Raw genomic sequence first — 18981 nt, forward strand, 5'->3', positions numbered from 1 at the left:
GGAAGGACCCTTGCTGGAGGCTCGGGAGGGAGCGCGGTCCTGCCGCACCTGGATTTCTGAATTCTGGACTCAGAACTGGGACGGAGTAACTCCTGTTTTAAGGCTCTCAGTCTGTGGTGCTTTGTTGCAGCCGCCCCAGGACACCAGAACAGGGATCGCCTCACTCCTCCCCTCCCCCAGTCCACGTCCGGAAGGGTTGGCGTAGGCCTGGTCTGGATGGGAGGGTGCGGCGGGGGGCGCTGGTGACAGAGCTCCCTGCGTCCCCCGGGGCCTAGGGCGTCCCAGCAGGGAGTGGATGGCGTGGGGCCCCCAAGTCAAGGCCGTGGCCCGATGTTCGCTTCAAACAACCTGCCCAGCCCCGGCCGATGAGGCAGGAGACGTGAGAGCCCGCGGTCAGTGGCCAGGCCCAGCACGTACAGGGCGGCCCTTCTGAGTCACAGCGTGGGCACCGCAGTGTGGCCCGACACCAGGCTCCCGGAGACGACGGGTCAGGAGAGAGCTGGTGGGCGTGGATGGGTTGGACTCAGAAGCTCCTGGGACCCGGGTCCTGGTGAACCCTCATGGCTCTGGCTCGGGAGAGGTGGGCAGAGGTGCGAGATGGGACCTAAGCAGGAGGGCGGCGCCCGCCTCCCCTTTAAACTATAAAGAAGTCAAGACGGACTAATTCTTAAAGTCCCCTGAGGGGCCCGGAAGCCCGGCGTCCTATGAGATGCGAGACCCCTCTCCTTGCCTGCAGGGTCAGGGGGTGGGGCGATTGCTGGGCAGCCCTCGGCAGACCGAGCCCCAAGCACTGAGAAATCCCCGGGCGCTCCTGAGAGCAAAGTGCACGAGTCGGGCTCTGCCTGCGCCCCTCCCTGCCAGAGGTGGGTCCCGGGGACCCTCCCCTCGGGGCAGCCCAGCCGCTGTCACTGGGGCCCCTACCCCTGTCCAGCTCTCGGTCCTGGAAAAGTGCCGGCGTGTGCACAGGGCACAGCTGGCTAAACGCTGGTCCTGATCAAAGCGGCTACGGGGACACGGGTTCCACGACCCACCCCGGAGTCCTGGGCTGACCTGCACACATGGATGAAGGCTGCCCCCGACGGAGCAAGAAACGGGAAGGAAAACAGGGCCGCCCAGTGCGCAGAGGGACCTGTGTACCCCACCATCTGCTTCATAGGTGCCTGTGGGGCTGAGACGCAAAGGAAAAGCTGGGGAGGGCCTGGGAGATGGGGGTCAGTGGAGGGAGACGCGCTGCAGCACATCACACGCTTCCAGGGGAAGCTTCCTGTGGTTCTCACGGGGCTTCTGAAGGCCAACGAAGGCCACAGAAGCAGGCCATGATGCCGCCCGCCCCCGAGGCCCTACCTGCTGCGGACATCCTTGGTGCGGATGGGCACCAGGAGGCTGAAGGTGGACCTGGCCCAGTGAAGGGACGTCACGGGCCAGGGGGCTCGGGGGCCTGCCGGGGTCCAGGCTGCTGTGGGCCTGGAACAGTTTGGCCTGTAGCTGCACCTTGCAGTCCGCGTGAGCCCAGTCCACCTTGTTTGCTGTCCGCAGGGCGTCGGAGGCGGCGTTGCAGTCCATGGCGGGCAGTGGGCGCCGGGGAAGCAGGCTAGCCAGCCGGTGGATGCTCCCGGTCGAGGCCCCATCCCGGTGCAGGAGGTCCAGGGAAGTGCTGATCATTCCGGAAAGACAGTTACCCCGCGAGCAGGGGCCTCCGCTGCCCGGGGCCCTGCGGGTTGTGGGGATCTCCTGCAGGGAGGTGCTCAGGCAGGGCGGGGAGCCACTGCGGGCCGGGGTCCCGGGGGCCTCGTCCTAAGGGGTGCCCCCGGAGGGTCTGGCCCGATTCCTCGCGGCCAGGTCCTCACGGCTGGTTTGAAACCGCCTCTTCCTCCAGCCTTTCTCATCCAGGGACAGTGCTCGCTCCAGCCTGGGCCTCGGCGGCGGCGGCGGCGGCTGCTTCAGACTGAAGGGTCTCCCGCTGGCCTGTGGGTCCTCGTTGCTGACTTGCGCTGGGGTGTCCAGAGGGAGCACTGGGCTCTTCTCGGGTCCCCAACGGTGGTCAGTGGACGGGGACCCCGGGCGGGCGGCGAGGTCTTCATCAGTGTTTGGAAGCTGCCCCTTGAGCATCCTGCCTTCAGGCTGCAGATGCCGCTGGGCGGCCTCCGAGTGCTCCAGGCTCGCCAACTTGGATGACAGAGTCCAGGCGCCAGCCCTCACACCCGGGGGCAGACTGGCCGAGCCGGGAGACGGCTCCTCCTGGAGCTGCCGGCGACGTGCAGTGTCAGGGATGTGTGGTCAGCCGTCGCTGGGCAAGGTGCGGAGGAGAGAAAGGGCAGCAGCTCCCCCTCGGGCTGGGGTGGTCCAGCTGGAATACAGCCAGCTGCTGCAATGCGGGGAGCCGTGATGGTCAAGAGTCCCCGGCAAGTCCCTCTGGGCGCCGCCCGCTCCCCAGCCCCGCGGGCTTCGGCAGCCGCTCCCCAGCAACCGGCGGGCAGGGTCGCCCACATTCTCTTTTAAAAATTTTTCATCGGAGTATAGTTGATTTAAAATGTTGTGTTAGTTTCTGCTGTATAGCAGAGTGAATCAGCTATACATATATGTATATGCACTCCTTTAAAAATTCTTTCTCCATATAGGTCATTACAGAGTATTGAGAAGAATTCCCTGTGCTATACAGTAGGTCCTTATTAGTTATCTGTTTTATATATAGTGGCGTGTATGTGTCAATCCCAATCTCCCAATTTATTCCCCCCACCCCTTATCCCCCCTGGTAACCATAAGTTTGTTTTCTACATCTGTGACTCTATTTCTGTTTTGTAAATAACTTCATTTGTACTACTTTTTAACACAACTTTGCCATTCATCACCTGGTTGACTGGATTTTGTTGAATCCCTCTCTCCTCTCCTCTCCCACCCTCCTTGCAGAACAGCTCATGAGGTGCTATATTCCATGAGTTTTTCAGTTTGAAAATATCTCCTTATTGTTCAACAGTTGAGCTGACTGTGATATTCTTGAGTGGTCCTTGTGTCCTTTGCAGCCATGCTTCATCATCTTCTGGCCTGGATTATTGCTCTGTAGAAACCTAAGGCCAGTCTGACTTTTTTCCCTTTTGTGAATATAATTATTTTGTCCTGTATAGACTTCCTGACGAATTGTTTCTTCATACTTTAAGTAAGTAGAATCTCTCTATTGGTTTTGTTTTTCCTCTTATATATAGTGTGTCCTTTTAATCTCCAATTCACTTCTTTCCTTTCAGGGAAGTTCTCCTGTATTATGTCGTTCTTTTGGTCCATCTGTTCAGTTTTTTTATTTCAAGAATACCAGTTATATTGGATGCTTTGTTGAATATTCTTTGTCATTACCGTATTTTGTTTAAATTTTTCTTACAGCTGTGTTTCCTTTTGCCTTCAAACATGTTCAGGGCAGAGGAGAGCAAAACTTTATTTATATTCCATAACTACTTTATAATTTCTTTACCTTTTGTTGCCATGCATGCTATGCTGTAGGGCCTTTGCACTTACTATGCCCTCTGCCTGCGATGCCCTGGCTCCTGAGATCCATGTGGATTGCTGCATTCACATCTCTACTCAGGTATCCCCTCCTCAGTGAATCCTTCGTGTACCATCCTATCTACCCATGTCACTCTTTCTTCTTCCCTTATAATCACATGACATTAGATATTTATCTGCAAATTTGGTGTTGTGTACCTTCCTCATGCTCCCACCCACAATGAAGTCTTCAGAAAGCAGAGATTATATCTGTGTTGTTCATGGTTGTATTGCCTAACACTGTGTTTGCTGCGAAGAAAAGGCTTATATGTCTGATTATAGAGAGGTCTGGCCCACAGCCTGTAGCTAAGCCTACGTACGGGATACTTGGGGCAAAGATGTGGACCCTGGTGAAATCATTTACAAATCCAAATCCCTTTTGTCTCAATTGAGATACAGTGGGGCCAATTTTCCCCTAATTTGTTTCTAGAGACTTATGTTCAAAGAATGACCAAGCAGAATTCTTAAACAGAAGAGCCTTTCAGCAAAGGATTTGCAGATGATGGCTACTTCCTCAGTGCAATACCCATTCTCCCTTACTGGGAAAAGGGCTCCATGCTGTTAGAATAACCTGTTTAAGAACAAAGGTTTTAAGTTAGTAGTTGTCCTCTATGCCCTTAAACAGGAAAAATCCTTAAGCTAATACCAGAGGATGTCCACGCCATTTGGGAATCTCCCCAAGAATGCCTACCTAACAGAAATTCTTTAATTTCAATAAGACATTTTGAAGATCCAAACTTGTGGTTTAAAGCCAAATGTTCTGTGTCTTGTATTTATCAGTGGATCACGAAGTAGTGATTATAGCATATCTCGGTTTTTAAATCATTTACTACTAACCTATATAAGCTCTTTGAGAGCAGTACCCATTTATTACAAATCTCTTAAACTCGAGGATGTATGACAGGATTTCCAAGTGTCCATGGAAGGTTTCAGTGAGCAGGAATTAGTCCCTCGAGCTCTCTTGGCATAGTGGGAAATGTGGAGCTCACAAAGTGATAGGAGGTAGCATAATATCCGTTTGCCAACATCTGGAACACAGCTGCTTCTTAATCTTTTCACCATCTGTTAATAAAAACTGGCTGAAAAGGAATATGGAGGCCTTAGATACACATAGAAATAAATATTGAATAAACAGATAAGATATAAGAGAGAAAAGGCCTTCACAAAACAGATTTTTGATGGTGATTAATTTTAAGTTATAACTAAGGATTCTGGTGGGTGGTGTGAATGGTCTGAATGCCCCACTGGGTTAGGGAAGACCATGGAAGAATAACTGACTGCTTTCAACTTTAATCCTTCAGTGATTAATTGTGATGAACAATCTGTAACCTGGTTCTTGTTTTTCTAACAACTGGGAAGAGATGGGTGGTCAGAAGCCACCACGTTGGCCCCAGATCTTAATGTTGGTAGGAAGGGGGCCTGATGTTGCTTGGCCTTTTCACAAGCTGCCCATCCCAGGCAGATGTTGGAAGTTGCCCTTCAGAGCTGCCCTTTTATTTCCATCAAGTGGAGGGCTTGCTTTTCTGCCTGGGAATGTGGTGGTGGACTCTGGCTCTGTGCCCTTCCTCTGGAGTGAATACACTCCAAATTAGAAAAACAAACGTCCTAGTTCCCTCTTGCCTTCCACTGCCTGAGCTTGTTGTTGTGGCACCTCCTGCTTCAGCTGCCCTCCCTCAGACTCTTGGCATGGCTGACAGGAGTCGGTGCCAAGGCCCAGTGGCCAGCACTGCTGGGAACATAATACCAGTCAAGACTTTAGTGACATCTCCCTGCACCTGGTAAATCTTTTGGGGAGTTTTTAAAAACAACCTGTAAGGCACCATAAGTAGTGATGCACCATGATAGCTTCTGGGAGACTGTATAAAATTTCAGCTTTCAACGTGGATTGGCTGTTTGAACAGGACAGAGCAGCTTTTCCAGGCCAGGTTATGAGATGAGATAGGGATACCATGAGGTAGGTTTTCCATACTCCTGATCAGAAACCATGCAGTGGAACAGTGTCATATGTGTAGTTAAAGGGAGGAAAGCAAGCTTTCCATGCTTAAATATGATCTTTATTTTACTTTACCTGTTGGGCTTTCTGGTTTCCTCAACAATGGAATGTATTCACTGGGAATAGGCTGTCTAAGGAGGCTGGAATACTGCTAGTCATTTAAAAGCATGTCTTTCAGGATTAGTTTTAGTAAAACCAAAAGCATACCACAATTGTTGCAGTTCTTTAAGTGGAAAAATTATTAATGCTGCCACCTGTTGACAGAATTTGGGTGTGCATCAGCCCACTTGGTTAGTAATCCCTGCCCGCCAGGAATACCATATCCACGTGAGATCTGACACTATCCCGGGCATTTCAGGATTAAACACAGCCCCAGCCCTCAGGGATCTTGTAATTTTAATAGGCTCCATGAGCAAGCATATTTAAAGAAGAAGAAATAGCCACAGCTAGAGTGGCAAGTTTTCCTTGGGCCTGCCAGTGTCTAATCATAGCCTGCCTCGTCTAAATCACTTAATTAAGGGACGATAATCTCTTGGTTAGAATGTATTTAAATACTTTGCATATGCACCGAAATACTTTCCTGTTCAGAATGGCTATTCCTATTTAGATACAGATTTTCTGTTACAAGACTTCCATGGGATCATGGTTTAACATTCCATACATTAGCTAATTATTTGTTTCCTTCCAAATCCCAGGAGCCTAGCAGTTCAAAATACCAACGAGTTGAATCTCATACCAAGAGTAGATCTCTAGCAGAGAACTTGGATCAGTGGATATCAAATGGTAGCTAAATGTATTCTAGAGCAAAATGCCTACATTTACCCTGCCCCCCAAGTCAATATGAACATCTCATGTCCTGATACAGGGGCATATTGCTTGACAGGTTTCAAGTAGTCTTCATACTCTGCCCCTCTGACATTATGTTCTTTTGAAAAAATATGTATGGCTGGATAACAACGCTTTTTAAAAAACGGTTTAAAATGTGCTGGTCGCATTGCACCTCTTCTGACATTCTCTTCTTGGCAGCTGATTGATGTGAGAATTACAAACGAATTACTTTGGGACTTCCCTGGTGGCGCAGTGGTTAAGAATCTGCCTGCCAATGCAGGGGACACGGGTTCAATCCCTCATCCGGGAAGATCCCACGTGCGGGGCAGCAACTAAGCCTGTGTGCCACAACTACTGAGCCTGAGCTCTAGGGCCCGTGAGCCACAACTACTGAGCCTGTGCCCCACATCTACTGAAGCCCGCACACCTAGAGCCTGTGCTTCACAACAAAGGAAGCCACCGCAGTGAGAAGCCTGCACACCACAACGAAGAGTAGCCCCCGCTCGCCCAAATTAGAGAAAGCCCGCACAGCAACGAAGACCCAATGCAGCCAAAAATAAATAAATAAATAAAATAAACAACAGACATTTATAAAAACAAACAAAGAAAAAAACAAATGAATTACTTTGAGGATTTACTCAGCCCAACTTGCGACACTGGTGTAAATAAATTCAAGGAATTCTAGAGCTACCATGCTGCCTTTTATTTTTTTATTTTTGGCTGTGTTGGGTCTTCGTCGCTGTGTGTGCGTTTTCTCTAGTTGCAGCGAGCAGGGGCTACTCTTTGTTGCAGTGCGTGGACTTCTCATTGTCGTGGCTTCTCTTGTTGCAGATCGTGGGCTCTAGGCATGTGGGCTTCAGTAATCGTGGCTCTCAGGCTCAGTAGTTGTGGCTCTCCGGCTCTAGAGCGCAGGCTCAGTAGTTGTGGCGAATGAGCTTACTTGCACCGCGGCATGTGGGATTTTCCTGGGCCGGGGATCGAACCCGTGTCCTCTGCATTGGCAGGCGGATTCTTAACCACTGTGCCTCCAGGGAAGCTCCCATGCTGCCTTTTTGAGTACCATTTCCTATCGTCTGCCCTGAAGTCTTAAAATCAGAATCTGTAGGCTGAAGGATATTCATTTCTTAATTATCTTATAAGCAGATAAACACTGCTCCTCACTCCATGGAGCCTTTGTCCTCATGCCTATCTAGAGTGACAGGACCTGTGACCCTTCAGGCCTGTGACATTGTACCCCAAACTTCAGTGGGAGCCCCGACCCATCCCAGGGCCTTGGTGACCACTTCAGAGATTAGGACACCACAGCTGCCCTGAAAATTATACTATTTGAGACTGGTTACTTCCAACTGTGATGCTTGATTATTAATGGAAATGTAAGTCATCCCTCTTACATGACCTTTTAAAAATCCTCTTCTCTTTGTTACTGATTCCCCTCCTCCTGCCCCTAATTCTTGACTCTTCCACCGTTCTGGAATCCTGTTTCCTTATCAGTTTTCTCCACCTTCCACGTGCCCTCTATTTGTAGAATGCTCTGTCTACCTTCTGTCTTAAGGAAAACCTGGGTCTCCCCTTACGATGCTACATTTTTTTGTTTCTTCTGGTTTTTTTTTTTTGTTTTTTTGTTTTTTTTTGCAGTACGCGGGCCTCTCACTGCTGTGGCCTCTCCCGTTGCAGAGCACAGGCTCCGGACGCGCAGGCTCAGCGGCCATGGCTCACGGGCCTAGCCACTCTGCGGCATGTGGGATCCTCCCGGACCGGGGCACGAACCCGCATCCCCTGCATCGGCAGGCGGACTCTCAACCAGTGCGCCACCAGGGAACCCCCCATAGAGCCTTTTTTTTGGCGGGGGGGGTCATGGTACACGGGCCTCTCACTGTTGTGGCCTCTCCCGTTGCGGAGCACAGGCTCCGGACGCGCAGGCTCAGCGGCCATGGCTCACGGGCCCAGCTGCTCCGCGGCATGTGGGATCTTCCCGGACCGGGGCACAAACCCGTGTCCCCTGCATCGGCAGGTGGACTCTCAACCACTGTGCCCCCAGGGAAGCCCTGAGCCTCAGCTTTTATAACTTTAAAATGTGGATGATGCTCACCTGGCAGAATTGTGACTTTTGAAATATTTATTAATTCATTCAACAAATATTTATTCAGCATCTACTATATGCCAGGCACTGTTTTAGGCACTAAGGATATGGCAGCAAATAACTTTAAAAGTTCTGCCCTCATTTTGCTTACATTCTGGTGGGAATAAAATAAAACTCAGAAAATAAGTCATAGACAAAAAGTGATGCAGAGAAAAAAAGAAAAAGAATGAAGGGTGAATGGGGCACCAGTGGTGGGCTGGTTAGAGAAGCCCTCACTAACAGACCTGCTTCGAGCCAAGGCTTGTGAAGCTGAGGGCATACCTGGACATCTGGAGTGAGAGCCTTCTAAGCAGAGGGGGCGTGAACTATAAATGTCTTAGGCGGGAGTGAGCCTGCCTGCTTGAGAACAGCAAGGATGTCAGTGATGTGCAGGGAGATGAGGAGAGAGGAGGAGAGAGAAGAATCAGGAACAACAGCAAGCCTTTGCCGGCTACTGCAAAGTTTTGGTTTTTCTGTTGCATGTAATATATCTGGCACATTGAGGATGCTCGACAAATAGTAACCATGATGATGAGGATGTTACTGTGATGCTCTGCTCTTCTGGTTGAAGAAAGATAGATGGGGTGACATTTAGGATTCTTTTAAGTACCGCCCCCCCTTTATACCCCTGGAACAACAGCATAGTAGAATAGAAAGAGCACTTGAAAGACCAGAGACCCGATGTTAAATCCAAGTTCCTCTGTTGACCCTCACTGAAAGCAAACATACTCATCTATCCAACAGAGGGTGATAATTCCTGCTCTGCCGACCTCCTAGGGTTGACGTGAAGAATGAAATAAGTAAACTTATATAAGTACTTTGTAAACAGTACACTAAAAATACACGTGAAGCATAAAGGCTGTGTTTGCTGAATTATTATTGGAACCTGGAAACCATCTAGTCCAGCTTCTAGAGTTTCCTTGTCTGTGTGAATGTTTCTAGAAATGGGGTGCACACTGGTGGAAAGGACTGCAGAGCCATACCTTTCTCGGTTTGGGTTCTGTTACAGTTAGTGTAGCCTGCATGTAGATTAGCTCCTTGCAAGTTGTGTCCCATTGCCGCCACAAGGCACACCTGTACTACCAGCAACTTGAGGCTGAATCTTTGTGCTGAATCTACCAGTCTTCTGAATTTTAACGTAAATTAAGGCTCATCATGATAAGGTTTTTTTGTGTTTTTTTTTTTTTTTTTTTTTTTTGCGGTACGCAGGCCTCTCACTGTTGTGGCCTCTCCCGTTGCGGAGCACAGGCTCCGGACACGCAGGCTCAGCGGCCATGGCTCACGGGCCCAGCCGCTCCGCGGCATGTGGGATCTTCCCGGACCAGGGCACGAACCCGCGTCCCCTGCGTCGGCAGGCGGACTCTCAACCACTGCGCCACCAGGGAAGCCCCATGATAAGGTATTGAACTGGATCAGGAAAGTAAATTTAAAGGCTTTATTATCTAAAAATGAGGTGATGAAAGGGGCAAACAGATAACTAGAGTGGGAAGGTTATTACCGTCATGGCTATGCTGTGCCCGAGCTTTAAGCTATGCTTGGGTTGAGTTCCCTGGTGACTGGGTGGGACCAGAATGTGGAGTCTGTGTGCTGAACTGTAATTGTGGCAGAGAGCAAAGAGCACCAGTGACCCCCGCAAACTCTTAGAAACTCTCAGAAAAGGAATTAAATGTGGGTCTGAATGTGAGAGCCCAGTAGGTTGGCACTGCCCAGCATATTTTTGAAATCTGTTCCTTGTGAATTCAGCTTATTTTGTACACAGTTGCATTTCCCACCCATTCTTCCAGAGGCCCCCAAAGTTTAGAAGAAGTTCTAGGGGAGCTGAGCTGATGGGCTTCTGAACCTCATTAGACAAGGAAACTTTAACTAATAACATTTGAGTTTTTATTTGTTGAAGGAATTATTATATTCTGTTTTAGAGCTGCCTCTTCTCTCCTACGGCTTTTTTCAGCTCTCAACCTCTACCCAAAGGATAAAGAACAATGTTTTCTTGTCAGGGTAGTGACTAGTGATGCTGCAACACAAGGCCCCAGGGACTGTGGCTGAGTGATTGCTAAAATTCTTTGTGCATACTCATCAATAAAAATGTTGTCTACATCTTCAGTGTATGGATATTTATGTATAAATATATAAATAGTACAATTTTATTAATATATAACTGGTAAAATGGGCCCTCCCAAATAGAAGATTAAAAAGGATGAGGAAAAAAAAACAATAGAGGTTCTGTTTCTTTCTGTACTCTGGAGGATCTCTTTGGAAGCTACTGCTTCAGAAGATGGCTTTTCCTTGAAATTGGATTTGAGGAAAGAGCAAAGATTGATTTGGGATTGTTTTGGCTGCAGGCATCTTTCTAATTCCAGTTGTCATCATCTTGAAGCTTCAATGAGGTGTAGGTTATACAGGGAAAGGCAGGACCTGGCCATCAGTGGGAGAGGTGCCTTTATGTGGAAGGCTTACTGCCCTCACTTTATTGGTGTGTCAATGTAGATTGTACCGGGCACAGTACCAGGAGATAACAAGGGGAGTGAGACACGTCTTAAGTCCCCACCTCAGGAAGCTCATCTTCTAGGGCAGACTCTGGAGCGTGGTGTAGGCTGAAGTGGACTAAGACTTGGCATAGTGCCTGGGCCTGCTGCCAAAGTGCTCTCTCTAGCATCCCCAGCCTGACCTGCAGTGAGCTGTTGGAAGGAGGGGGACAGAAGAAAGCACCTGGCTGAGGGTGTGTGTAGTATTCAAAAGGGAATTTGGTGGGAAAGAATTTGGTGTGGTTTTATCTGGACTCTCCTAAGACCCCTTCCCTGTTCGCCAGTCTGTGCAGCCGTAGATAGAATTGAGCCATGAGCACCCACATGGGTCCAAATCTTGCTCCTTGGTGACCCAGATAACAGTACATTGTTATTTACCTGGTAACTGTCACATATATGGGGCTCCAGAGTACACTCAAATGCTATGAAACCCCAATTCTAAAAGTCAGTCTGTTTCTGAACTTCATAATAATCAAAAGAGAAGTTGCTTCATGAATCAGTTTTAAAGTAATCAAGCCATTCCATAATAGAGGGTTACATATAGACTTTGCAGAGCTCAAGAGTCATATAATTTCATGGAATTATTTACAACTAAGGCAGACTAATCAAAGAAGTATATTCACTTAATAGAAAACTAGAAGGGGACTCCCCTGGTGGTCCAGTGGTTAAAAATCCACCTTCTAATGCAGAGGACGCGGGTTCAATCCCTGGTCGGGGAACTAAGGTCCCACGTGCCGCAGTGCAACTAAGCCCGCACGCCGCAACTACTGAGCCCGTGCACTCTAGACCCCGCGTGCCACAACTAGAGAGGAGGCTGCGCACTGCAGAGAAGATCCCGCGTGCCGCAGCTAAGACCTGACACAGCCAAATAAGTAAAATAAGTAAATAAATAAATAAGTAAGAACAGTAGAAGACAACTACCCTAGTGTTTGCCCACTGTGTACCAGGCGTTGCTGCCTTCCAGAGCTAAGGCCAAGGTGTCTACATTGTACTTAATCTTAGGCAGGTATGATTTGACCTTTTACTTCCCCAGATACCAAGCAGTCATAATCTGATCTGACAGAAATTATGTTGAGATTTGAAAAAAATCTAGTTAGTTTATTTAAAGGCAATATTGTTTTCTATTTTGAAGATACTGTATCTCAGTTCCCATTGCAGAAGCACCCTGAGCATACTTCCAGGCATAATCTCCCAACATGCAGGTGCCTTTATGTGAAGGGGATGCTTAGCCAGTGTGGGAGGAAGGAGGGGATACAGCTGAGTGACTATTGGCACAAGAGCCTAGGCTGCAAGATTAGAAATACCTATTTCTCTGATGAAGCCAGCCTGAATGCAAGAGAGATCACAAGAGGACAGCAAATGAGGATGTGAAAGCAGTTTCTTCTGATGTTAGCTGTAATGCTGGAACAGCTCTGGTGTTGCCTGGTGGAAGCGTGTGTTTAGCTTAGGTTGGGCACATGATAGCCGATGAACTTAGATGTGCTCTGCAAGATAAGCCTCTCCTCACCTCTGTTTGAACTTACTCTGTCTTTCCTTGTCCTAAGAATAGAGTTGAAATGTGCCCTGGGTTTGGGTCTCTCTGTTCTTGTATCCCTTTGCAAAGAGATACCGCTTAATCTCTTAAGAGATTCTGCAATAAACAACATCAAAATTTAGAAACTTGGGGGCTTCCCTGGTGGCACAGTGGTTGAGAATCTGCCTGCTAATGCAGGGGACACGGGTTCGAGCCCTGGTCTGGGAAGATCCCACATGCCGTGGAGGCCTGTGAGCCACAACTACTGAGCCCATGCGTCTGGAGCCTGTGCTCTGCAACAAGAGAAGCCGCGATAGTGAGAGGCCCGCGCACCGCGATGAAGAGTGGCCCCCGCTTGCCACAACTAGAGAAAGCCCTTGCACAGAACCAAAGACCCAACACAGCCAAAAATAAATAAATAAACAAATGTGGGGTTTAAAAAAAATAATAAAGGTTGGCCCAGTTTAAAAAAAATTTAGAAACTTGGGCCATTAGATAATTTTCCTTACTGGAGAAATTAGAAAAGAAGCTCCAGGGGAAGCCTAGAACAAATTATCTGTAGCGAAAGTCCAGTTTTATTTGTTTCCCCAATCCACTGCAGAGCAATCTCTTTTGCCAAATACAAATTACTGGAAAAATTAAAAGAAAAAAAACGAATAAATTCAAGCCCAAATTTTAGATTCAACAGAGTTAAAATTACTCTGTGGAATTGCTATAAAATTCCTAAATGTTTTTTCTCATTTCTGTACTTACTGTGACCAGGGCTTACATTGGACTGCAGACCAGATGTTGAGTTTAGTAAGATATAGGGAATGAATAATTTCAGATGGGACTTGCAAAGACACTTAGATACAAAGTACTGTAAGCGAGATCATCAGGGCATAAACTTTGGAAATAGCTACAAGGCCCTATACTAAGTTGTTCATCTGTGTTAATTTTTTAGAAGCTGAAGGGTATAGCAATGATCAAGACAGAAAAAGTCCCTTTTCTCAGAGTGAGATAGGGATAGAAAATAAGCATAAAATAAGCATAAATAAATAATAGAAAATAAGCAGTAATGAGATAGATAAGTGGAAGGGGAATGGGACTATTTTAAGTATACTAGTGTAAGAAGTCTCCCTGAGGAAGTTACATTTATGCATATATCTGAAATGATAAGGAGTCATATTCAGAGACCTGTAGGAAGAACATTTTAGGCAGAGGACAGCAAATGCAAAGGCCCTGAGGCAGATAGAAAGGAGCTAGTGAAGAGAGCAGTATTGAAAGTAAGTCGACGTGGCCAAAGTCAACCTTGCGCATCATGTCATGTGATACTGAACAAAAGAAGAATAAATTATGGAAGTGTAGATAAGGAAAGTGGTGTCATGGGTAGCCCAAAGGTGAAGTTGTGGGAACAGGTGAGTTGGGTTGCAGCTGGGGAACATGCAAGACCATGGAAAATCAGAAATATCATCCTGGTGTATGGAGAGGAGGGGAAGAGGGGCCTATTTCTTGTGCAGAAGATGATGGATGAGGACCCTGGGAGGAATGGGCTTTGGAGAAAAGGGCCTGGCCTCACAGGCAATAAGGAAGGCACTGAAGGGAGCAGAGGTTGGTACCTGGAGCAGGGGCACAGAGACAGTGTTGGGTGGGTTTTGTCACACTGAATGCAACACACACTCTGAAATCACCTTGGCATTCAGACGACTTGGAGATTAACACAGAGTGCAGCACGTTCATGTTTGAATAACTGGCTTCCTGTAATAGGAAAAGGAGTTCTTTGATTGTTAAGTGATTTAAGTTTGTCTTCTGAATATTGCACCTCCTATTATACTTTCTTTCCTGCTCTCCATCCACCCAGCTCTTTTACCTAAGATTTAAAGGACATTTTTTTAAAAAGTGATAATTGGATACAGTAAGGTTTTTAACAAAACAGACCAACTTGACAAACTATTTAGGAACAAGATACTACTGTGTACCATCCCAGCCAAACCTGGGGTTACATTTAAAGCAGGTCAATCCCTGGTTGGGGGGGGGGAATATATATATATATATATATATAAAATTTGGGGTCAACTAACTGCAAAAAAGAAAGTGATACCCATGAGTTCAAATTTCAACTGCAGTTTATTTTCCAACATTTAGAAAAGTAGGGTGAATTTTTGCAGTTTTGCAGTATCCAGATAGTTTCAAAAGCACCAGTTCTTTTTGAGATTGGAATTTTGCCCACCTTGTTACTATGGAGCAGGCTCAAATGAAGGTCTGAGTGAAGGATCCTACTTTATTTTTTAGACTTAAAGAATATTTGTGTGTGTATATATAGAGGTATCCTAAGAATAATATGTTCATAAGCTGTTAGAACTAAAAGGACACAAATAAAATTTGCCCCTTTGATTCTTTAACAGAAGAAGAAATGGAGGTGTTGTAACTTGCCCAAGGTCACACAGGTAGTTAAGAGCAGAGCTGAGACTAGAGCTGGGACTAGCCTAGTGATGTTTAGCACTTATTGCTTTTATCATGTGACTCCTTAGCCTTTCATATTCCAAATGCTAAAGCTAGGTTGTAAAGTAGCATATTTTCTTCTAGTGTTAAATTTATAGAAGTAGATATAAATTCCTGATTAAATCTCCTTTCTGGGTAGTGTATGTGCAGATTTGATTATCCTGTCTCTGAAAATATTTAAACAACTAACTGAATTGGGAAGTGTCTCACATTTGATGTTTTGTTTTGGCATTTAGGTTTTCCTAGAACATTAGTTCAGGCCGAAGCCTTGGACAAAATATGTGACCTGGACCTAGTGATCACTTTGAACATTCCATTTGAAACGCTCAAAGATCGTCTCAGCCGACGCTGGATTCACCCTCCTAGTGGGAGGGTATATAACCTGGACTTCAACCCGCCTCATGTACATGTAAGAATATACAAAATACTTTCGCACATTGACAAGAAAGAGGTAAAACATTTCAGTTGAAAAGCAGGGGAACGATATGAATAGGCTGTTCCAAAAAGAGCAAATATACATAGCCAGCAAATATTTTAAAATTCTCATTCACTAGTAGTGAAGGAATGTAAATTAACGTTTACATTTATTGCTGGTTGGGATCTGGAAAAATGATACTCTTACCTGTATTAGGTATATGAAATATTAAGAGTCTTTTAGAAGAGCAACTGAGCAACCTATATTAAAACTTTTAAATACATATTTCACTCAACCCACTTCTGGGAGTACAGTCTATGGAAATGTAAGTACTTTCAGGTCAGGTCATGTACATGATGAGGCTTATTTCCATGTTGTTTGTAGTGGGAAAAATAAAACAAAACTTGAAAACAGAACGAATATTCATCTATGTGGATGATTAAATAAATTTGAGAATATCTACATTTTGGAAAATCATGTATAAGGTTAAAAAAAACAAAGAGACAAAGTAGTACATTCTTTGGCCCAGAGAAATATTTCCCCTGGGTATTGTTGAATGAGAAAAGCAAATAGCAGAATGATTACATTTTTCTGAAACCGTGACTGCCCTTCTTCTTCTTTTTTTTTTTTTTTGGCTTGCGCTGCACGGCTTGTGGGATCTTAGTTCCCCAAACAGAGATTGAACCCACCCCTCAGCAGTGAAAGCACAGAGTCCTAACCACTGGACTGCCGGGAAATTCCCTATGACCACCGTTCTTTATGTATATCTGTTTACGTGTCTGTAAGCGCTCTCTAGCTTCATAGGAGTAGTGATAAAGATACAAAGGAGCTATCCTGGGCTGGCCAATGGTTGAGGCTGGGACAGAATAAGGAACAGGGTTAGAGTGAGTGGGGTCATGTGAGTGGTGGGAGTGCAGAGGAGGGACTAGGCAGGACTAAAGGCATGAAAGATTGCCCTTAAGAAGTTCAAAATATAACATCTATGCATCTGCATAAGATTAAATACATGTAAAGGTATATGTTTAAAGAAACTTTTGACAAATTCATTTAAAGAGTAACTGCTCTTTCTGATAAAGACATGAATTAGTTCAATCTGATAATTCTTCAGTTATTTGGTGGTAGATACTATTATTGTTCTTATCCAAATGTGGAAGGGGTGGCTATTGTGTCTTATTGGGTTCATGTTTATGGAATAGGCTAGACTTGAATATAGATAGAGTCGGTAATAACTATAGAAAACTACTTCAAGGGGTTAAGGACGCCTTCCTAGCTCTGTAAGTCTTCATTAAGTCCTGATGAGTCTTTTTCATTTGGGCTAAGCACTGGTCTCCTTTTCAAGTTTTCTTTTTAAAATGTAAGTAGTTCTGGAAGTCCTTTATTAGAGCCCTTCCTCCATTCCATCCCCAAAAGCTAGTATGGGAAGAAAAAATGTATAGGGAGGAAAATAGGGTTCTGAACATGCATTGGAGTCTAACACAAAAGCTTCATATTTTGACTCTGCCTAGGCCTGCTGATGCAGACTCTCCCAAAATTTGAGAAGCTTGAACACTGAGTTGCTTTCCAAAGACTGGGTATCCCTCAAAGAACACCTGCAATTACAGCGCTATTTCCAAAGATAGCAGTAAAAGTGCTGCTCTGGCCTGAGTCAACCAGCTGTTGTGGCCAAGCTGCCCCAGGAGAGATGCTGATGTCCTATTCTGCTCTTTCTGGAAGCAGTTGTTGTTATCTCCTGATACTCTGAAGTCCTAGAAATGGCTTCTGAACTTTGCAGCAGTAAGTAAAATAAAAGAGAGGGAACTATAGGTGACGTACAGCTTTCTCCCATGCCCATGTCTCATGTTTTGTTAGGGTAACAGCCCTGGAATACCCATGTGATAATTGCGGCTCACCAATAAATCCTAAGTGTAAGTTATGTACCGAAGGCCCTGAGCTATAATAAAATTTTAGTGCATTTCAGACTTACAGCCGGTTTCAGACTATCCCGTTGAGTTCCCTGAGCCTTTTGATTCTGCTTTAGCCTACGTTTTTTTTTTTTTTTTTTTTTTTTTACTGTTCATCACAAAACTTTAATATTGTCAAACTAAGACAAACATCCAGGAAGCAAGTATCTTTTGAATTCTAAGACAGTCCTAAGTGAAAACTCTGCTCCTAATACAAAATTTAAAAATGAACCAGGCTGTCATTTAGCTTCTTTACAAATAAACAGGATACTCAGGTAAAAAAGACTACTGTTGATAGCAATCAGTATTACAACAAAAGGAGATGAGTTTCCTGTAGTTTCCAGGTGTCTTCATGATTAAAGTAAATGACTCCTTCAGGCACATGAAATCCCAGTTTTAGTTTTTCTCCTGCTCTAGGATCCTTCCCCATGTTGCTGTCTCCCAGGAAGCCATGGTAAGCCTGTATCTCCAGCAGGCTGTGGGTTGTTGGCCTTGGAGGACACACATTCATCTCTTCCCATGGTGTCCCGAATGTTCTGCTCCTGGGGCTGGGTCAGCTGCTGGGGCTTATCCTTAGGAAGATCCAACTCTTGTGGCATCTCTGCCTCAGCCTCATGGAATAGCAGCTTACCCTGAAGGGTGTGTAGCAGGTGGAGGAAGGTCTGGTGCCTCTGCAGCTTGTACTGCTCCTGCCCTGCCTGCTGCTTCAGGGTTCCAAGTTCCTGATATAGCTGTTCAAGCTCCTGCTGAGTTCCTGTCTGACGCTCCCTCACCTCTGAAGACACCACTGCCAGATGCTGCAGACGCTTCTCCTGTTGTAGCTGCCACTGCTTCTGGACTCTTCTGAGTTTTTCCATGGCCATTTGCTTCTTGGCCTGGAGTTGTTCAAGGGCCTCCCGGAGCTTGGCCTGCTTCCTTTGGGCCTCCTCCACCTTGGGCAGTGCCTGGGTCAGGGAACTTGTGATGGCCTCCACGTGCTCTTGGTAGATGGCCTTCAGCTCTTTCCATTGCTCTTTGACTTCAATTGCCTTCTGCCGGCTCGTGTCTTCAGAAGCCAAGGGGTTCAGGTCCTGGGCAGTGCCTTCCTGAACCAAGAAATTCTACGGGAAGTCTGCTACTTGAAGCTGGCTGCAGAGGAGCTTGTCTTTCTTCCGGGAGTCCATCACAAACTCAGCCAGGATCTGCACGGGCAGTTCTGCCTCCTCCTGAAGACCTGTAGGCTCCAGGATGTCTGCCACCTTGGCCAGGGCCTCTTGGGCAGCAGCCTCCGCCTTAGTCTCTGCCGCCTCCATCCTTCCCCGGGCCACACTTCAGCTCTAGCCTACCTTTTGACAGATTTATTTCTTGTTACTCTCTCCCCTGGTAGGCAATTCTCATGTGTCCATTTTGCTATTTGTAAGTAGGTGGTGTGGCTCCTGAAGTTAAAATATATTGAAAATCAAATTTTCTAAAATTGCAGTTTTTCAGTTCTCAGAATGTTTGTTCCTGATTTTCATGGGTATAATGACTCATGTCTAGTCTCCCTTCAGATGCCATTATTTAATTTAGTAAAATAACCTGAGTAAGTTTAATCTCAGAAGAGCTACGTGACAGAATTTGAAAGCTAGCAGAGACAGGACTGAAATACCTCCTCCTCAAT

At 46.2% G+C, this 18981-nt stretch overlaps 1 protein-coding gene and 2 pseudogenes across 1 annotated transcript in view; 1 reads left to right on the forward strand and 2 right to left on the reverse strand.

Moving 5' to 3' along the window:
- The window catches only part of AK4 (adenylate kinase 4), a 72028-nt gene that overhangs the window by 48194 nt on the left and 4853 nt on the right, over positions 1 to 18981 (forward strand). Inside the window, exon 4 of the mRNA XM_065877173.1 lies at positions 15224 to 15396. Within this exon, the coding sequence (XP_065733245.1) occupies positions 15224 to 15396 (173 nt within the window). The remainder of the gene's footprint in view (positions 1 to 15223; positions 15397 to 18981) is intronic.
- On the reverse strand, positions 1341 to 9975 carry LOC136130880 (phosphatidylinositol polyphosphate 5-phosphatase type IV-like; annotated as a pseudogene).
- LOC136135591 (ZW10 interactor pseudogene) lies at positions 17756 to 18634 on the reverse strand (annotated as a pseudogene).

Source organism: Phocoena phocoena, chromosome 1 (genome assembly GCF_963924675.1).
Source record: "Phocoena phocoena chromosome 1, mPhoPho1.1, whole genome shotgun sequence".
Classification (NCBI taxonomy): domain Eukaryota; kingdom Metazoa; phylum Chordata; class Mammalia; order Artiodactyla; family Phocoenidae; genus Phocoena; species Phocoena phocoena.